Raw genomic sequence first — 6362 nt, 5'->3', positions numbered from 1 at the left:
TCTTTCATCCAATTTTCATCAATTTCCAAAAATAATTAAAAATTTAAAAAAAAAACAAAGTTTGAAATAATCTTAATTTGCTCTTATCTCAATAACCACTCATCGGATTTTAATAAAAATTAAATCAAATAAAAAGAGGAGTTAAGCATTACGTTCTACAAAAAACAAGAAGAATATTGAATTTATTATAAAAAAATTAACACAAAAATATCGATTTTCTCCATTGAAAATGACCTCTTTTTTTCCTTATTTTTCAAAAATTTTCTCGCTAACCGCGAGGTCAGTGTCGCATCACTCGCGCTACTGCTCCGGTAGCGCTCGCTGGATGAAATCTGCGCACATCATTCCTGCGCGCAGATTTTCATCCATCTCGCGAAGGTCACAGAAAAAGATTGAAAAAATTTTAAAGTCACAAGTAATAAATCAATAATAATTTTAGGGGGGAGCCGCAAAATTTTTCAATGAAAATTTGAAATCCCTCAAATTTGTACATTGCAAGAGGAACAATTTGGTGGGGGAATTTTGAAGAAAATAAAAGAATGAAAAAGGTAGGAGAAAAGAGTCCCACCCAAATGGCCGACGCGCCACACGGCAAAAGTTCGGTCGCTTTCGCTCCCCGCCCTTTTGCCGCGTTTGTCGCGCGGCCCCCACCCCACGTGGTGGTTTCTTCCTTATTCCTTAATTTTTCCCCTTTTCTCTCTTTTTTTTCAAGAAGTCAGAAACTTTTTTTCTTGAAGTCAAAAAATTGACTTTTTTTGATTCAAAAAAACTTCAAGGTTTTCAATGAACATCAACCAAAATGGAGGATCTATTTGATTAATATCATTTCATTGAAACCATTGAAGAAGTTCCTTTCCATTCTTTAATTTGAGTTAGAAACATTTTTAACTTTTGGTCAATTTTGACCCAATTTTTCATTTGACTTAGGTCTTTTTTTTGACTCAAAAACTAACTTCAAAAAAGTTTTGACTTAATCTGTTTGATTAATATCATCATTTCTTTGAAGGAGTTCTCCTAAAGGAAGAATAGAAACTTATTTTTTGAAATCTTCAATTTTTTGACTCAAAAAAGTTTCATCCATTCAAACTTTTTCCCACATTGGATTCCCTCAAATTCCCATTTATTTTTTCCTTTCCCCCCAAAAAAAACAGTTTTTTTTTGGGGGGGTAGTACTTCATCCATGGTATTATTAAGGCTTTCCAATCATCCGTCGTTAAAGTTTTTTTTCAATGTTTTTATATTCAATCATTCATACGTTTTCAAGCTGAAAAGAGAATATCTATGAATTTTAAAACATTTACTTGTGGGGAGAGTTATTTAACGGACTTTTTTTTCGTTTCCTACTTAGTCAAAATAAATTTAGTGGACAATATTCAGAGTTAAGCCTCAGTAAATCGTGCAAACAAAACACTCTGAGACGCACAGCCCTCTGATAACAAGGATTCGTCTAATCCGTCCTTCTCAGGCATGACCCCTTTACCAATATTCTCATTTATCTTTACAATAGCCAGGCAAAATGATGGAACAAATTTTAAGTTCAAATAAAAATGAAAATTTTCTCTTCAACAAATCATAAATGGACAAAAAGCCATGTAATATCTTCTTCTATATTTCAGAAAGAGTAATATTCTTGAAAATGAAAGTTTTTTATCATGAATTCATTTTGATGAAAAATGTGATCATGATACATACTTGATTTCATGATTGAGTGAAAACAACAGCACTGCTTATGAGATGATAACGTTTTGCTAATTGGTTGAATATTTGAGTAGTCATCCGCATTTTATTTACAACTTCATTGGGTATAGAAGGTTTGAGTTATTTTATTTATGACTTTTACTTATCATTCATTATTAGCCAATTTTGTTTGAAGAATAGACACTTTTATTCCTCCTCAAAATTCCACATCGAAAATCTGGGCCATGTTTCATAATTAATCAACAACAAAAAACCATGACCTTTTGCTGCAACAGCATGAGAATTCTTTTGTTCAGGAGTGTTCGCGTGATGCAAAAATTTCACCGTTGGACAATGAAAATGCACTTCTAGAATATATGATGTATACTTATTTAAACATGATTTTTTTGAAGTTCGTTATTTACCTATTTAGAAAAATATTGGATTTTATAATTTTTGACATATAATGATACTCAGGCCGATAACTACCAAAATTCTTGGGAAATTTCATGAATGTTATTGCTCAAGACAACTCAACAGTGCTTTTTAAACAATCAAAAAAGGAAAACAATTTCAGTTGTTCAATTCTGCTTGCAACTTAAATTTTGATCAACTCGGAAAAGGACTTTGAAGCTGATAGTCAATTTCCGAGCACCTGCATGTCATTTTAACTTTCCTGCGGTTGGTGCTTCAACTCCAACAAAAATAATTCTTTGAATTGCGACTTCACATCTTCCAGTCATTTTTCGAGAAAGTTTTCAAATTATCGTTATCTGGTCACTTGGTAGCAGCCGTTTCAGGATTTTAAGAGATTTATGAAATTTCACAAAAAGCACTTTGCCACACATAGCACCGTTTCTACAAACAATTATTCAACAAAATTTGCAGATTGCAATTATTTACACATCTTTCTACAAATTCAAATTATATCAAAAAAGTGCATATCCAAGTTTGCTCATTCGCATCTGCCAATGACTGTTCTTTATGAATCAACCCGAGCAAATTTTAAGCTGAAACGGAAGGGCAGCATTAAGGAAATAAATGAAAGCGGGGCGAAATTGAATTCGAAGAACAAGAAGAGAAGATTTTTGAGAAAACACAACTTTTTTGTTATAGAAGCTGTGATATGCTGTGCAATTGCAGAGGGGAAGAACAATGGAGGGAAAACCCAAAATAACCTGGAGGCATTGCGGGTACTGCCTTTCAGAAAGCCGGAAAATCAGTCAGCAGTTGCAAGTGGCAGAAAGGCTATTACTGTTTGGATGAAGAAAACGAGTAATTGTAAATATTTACTTGCATTTCAAATTATTTTTTTGGATGAGATTTGAACTTGTGAAGAATTGAAGGGAATGCTTTTCAGTGTGAAGATCTTTCCAACATTGCATCTTTTGATAATTGCATAGTAAAATCAATTTCTTAACAACAAGCATTTAGCGTTTTATTCTCGCGCAAATGCTTGTCAAGTGAATTCAAAAAGAAAGTTTCTTCTTTTCAATTGCCGTCATCTCATAAATAGGTTAGTTTCATACTGCATCTCCTTCTTTATTCTTTTCAGCAACTTACAAAATGATAAGATTCGATGAAATCAAAGGAAGCCGCAACAAAGATTCATTCACCACAAAAACACATTAAAAACACTGCAAGACTCAAAGAACAAACGAATCTTTGACGAATGAATAAAGTTTTATTTTATTTATTTATTTATTTTATTTATTTTATTCTTTAAATTTAATATTTTTATATATATTTTTATTTTTTTAATTTGACAAGTCGTTGAAAATTTACTGACTGACTTCATACTAATTTTCATTTCAAGTCACAAAGACTTACAACAGAACGGTTATATGCTATCATTGCTCCTGAACAAAAATTACCATTCGAATTTCCAAAAAAAAAAAAAAATAAAATAAAATAAAAAATAAAATAAAAAAAAAATAAAAAAAAAAAATAAAAATAAAAAATTTCAGATTGAACAGAACATAATATGGGCAGTGAAAAAGAAAACCATCGCTGAAAGATGTCTCTGCCTTCTCGATCAGCCAGCGAACAGAAACGTTGTGGTAAACTTATCTTTTTGGAATGGAAGTTCTGGAATCTTGTGGAGATGATTGGAGAAAGATGTAGAATTTGCGAAAATAATGAATACTTGGTGATAATCCTCGGGAAAAGCCGCACAGGAAAAAGCACAATGATAAATGCACTTCTGGAAACAAAGCTGAAAGAAGACTGCGAAGGAAGAATTGTTAAAGCTGAAAAATCATCTGTAGGACCAACAATAAGTAATGGACTCGCATATACAAAAGTCACCGAAGCCTACAGGTTAACGGATCTCATCACTTTGCTTGAAGCTGATAATTTTTTTAAATATGAAATCGACAAAAGGATTAAAATTTGTAAAGCACTTATTTTGGATGCTTATCAGAGAAAAACGAAAAAAGTGATGTTTGTGTATCTTTCTGAATTTGACGATTACTACAATTTATGGAGGTTTTCTGAAGACATGACGCTAATTAACCAAATTTGCGAGGACATGGATCTGCCTGTTTTGTTTCTTGCCAATAAATGCAGGGAGCATTTTGCGTACAGAGTAAAATTTTCGAATGAAAATGAAAAGACGCAAATCGATCAGATTGAAGAAAATCTGCACTGTAAATTTTTAGAAATGCGAGAGTATTATATGAAAGAAATTGAAGCCAAGTTCTTCAAAGATGCAAAAATTCATGACGAGACAGAAATGATAAAAATACTTGAAAAAGCCAAAAATGCAACTGGAGCAGATAAAGAAGGCGTTGAGAAAGGCTTGAACCAGCTTAAATTGCTTGTTTTACTGAAGAAGGCACTTGATGAGAAAAGGTTCATCTATTATGATCCCGTGAATCGTTATTCAGTTGAAAGACTGAGATCAATGATGAACAATATAAGTTATTACGTGGATCCTGATCGTGTTTCTTTTGGATGTTGCTCTGTAGAATCAAAATGTTTTTTGAGTTTCGCTTCTGAAATTGCAAACAAGCTGTATTGGCTTGTGCAAGCAATGAAAGGGAGAAAACAAATTCCGAATATTTTGAAGGAGACTATGCATTTGTGTGAATATTTTGCGTTATCTGCAAAAGAGCTTGTTGCAGAAATGAATACGACAGAAAAGGAGAATATTGACATGGAGGAAAAAACAAGAGAAGATTGGCATCAAAAGAAAGCGAGAATTGTTGAATATAAAAATTTTTGCGAGGAATGCGACAAGCAGTGGGAGAGCTATGAGGAGAAGGTGGAGCAGTTGTATCAGTTTGCTAAATCTTATGTTCCAGAGAAATGCATCGATCTTGTCAGAAAAGAAAATGCAATCAAAGCAAGCTTGTCAATATTTTCTTTCTCTATGTTTCTATCGTCATCTGCAACTCCATCAGCACTCGGCGCATCAGCGAGCAGGCAAGCTGAAACTACATCTTCATTGTCGAGAGGCGAGGCCAAAGCAGAAGGAAAACAACCGGATTCCTCATCTTTGGTACAGCCTGACGAGAACAAGAAGACACTTGCGAGGTTTATTGTTGCGATGGAGGAAATGGAAGCAGTTCCTCAGCAACAAACAAACTTTGAACTGAAAAAAGATGGAGAATACGATGCAAAGCTTGTTTCGGAAGCTGTTGATACAATCGATAATATTTGGAAAAAAGTGATAGAATGCAAAGGGCATTTGGAAAAGTTCGAAGAATGTTCAATATGTCTTGAAGATTTCAGCTAATGAAATAATTTGATGATATAATTTTATTTTAACAATTTCAAGAGTATGAACCAGATCATTGCTTTTCATTCATTGATTGATTTGTTTGAATTGATGAAATGTGAATTGTTTTGTTTTGTTTTGATGAATATTCGCGTTCTGTCTGATTGCGGCAGCTGGACATATGAATGATGATATTCTTTGCTGCTACTAATTAATCCTTTTTATTGAGCTACAATTTCAGATGCTAACATGTTGCCGAAATATGCTTTTTTTGTTTTTGAGCAAATGCTTTGTTTGGGGTCTTTTTGAAACCTCAAAAGCCCAAACAGGCACATTAACTTGCAAACTCATTGGAACAGCTGACACATTTTGGATGGAAAGCTTTGGATGTTTGTTCTCTGGCAACCGATTTATTGTTTGTTTCGCATGTTACAGAAACGATTTTGTTACTATTCATTTCTATTTAAGGTTGCGTTTTGTTTTTCAGTTTTGTAGCAAATGCTTATTTTTATTTTTTTATTTAATGTTTACTGTTGGCATTTTTTATTTATTGATTATCATTCACTTCTTTGTGCTTTTGCGAATTGGAAGAAAAAAGAATCTGGTTTTAAATAAAGTTCATGATCTTTTTGCAGGAATTCATTTAAGAACAATTGTGCTTATTTATGAATTGGATAAAACCATGAAAAATGAAATATATTGGATTTAACTCGACAGATTAGACAAGCATTTCACAGAAATAATTGAGGAATAAACCGAAGGAGGTTGCCTTTTTGTTTTTTTTTTCCAGAACAGTAATAATTATTGGACAGAAATTGATTTGAAAAATTTCATTATTGAAATATAATGAAAAAAGAAAATACATTCTTATGATGATGACTTTAAAAAAAAAAAAAAAAAAGGGAGAGAGAGAGAGAGATTTTTGATGAAGAAAATTGATTTAAGAAAAATTTAACTTTCCAAA

General features: G+C 32.6%; 1 protein-coding gene across 1 annotated transcript; it reads left to right on the top strand.

The window, feature by feature from the left end:
• Nucleotides 1-3694: 3694 nt before the first annotated feature.
• On the top strand, nt 3695-5416 carry MONOS_12545 (uncharacterized protein; the record flags this gene model as incomplete). Its single annotated transcript, XM_067865174.1, has 1 exon — nt 3695-5416. The coding sequence occupies one exon, from the start codon at nt 3695-3697 to the stop codon at nt 5414-5416; it is 1722 nt and encodes a 573-aa protein (XP_067728670.1).
• Nucleotides 5417-6362: the final 946 nt, after the last annotated feature.

Source organism: Monocercomonoides exilis (genome assembly GCF_001643675.1).
Source record: "Monocercomonoides exilis strain PA203 chromosome Unknown scaffold19-1596985, whole genome shotgun sequence".
NCBI lineage: Eukaryota > Preaxostyla > Oxymonadida > Polymastigidae > Monocercomonoides > Monocercomonoides exilis.
The sequence above is the reverse complement of the archived record's forward strand: the minus strand, read 5'-3'. Positions and strand labels throughout refer to the sequence as shown.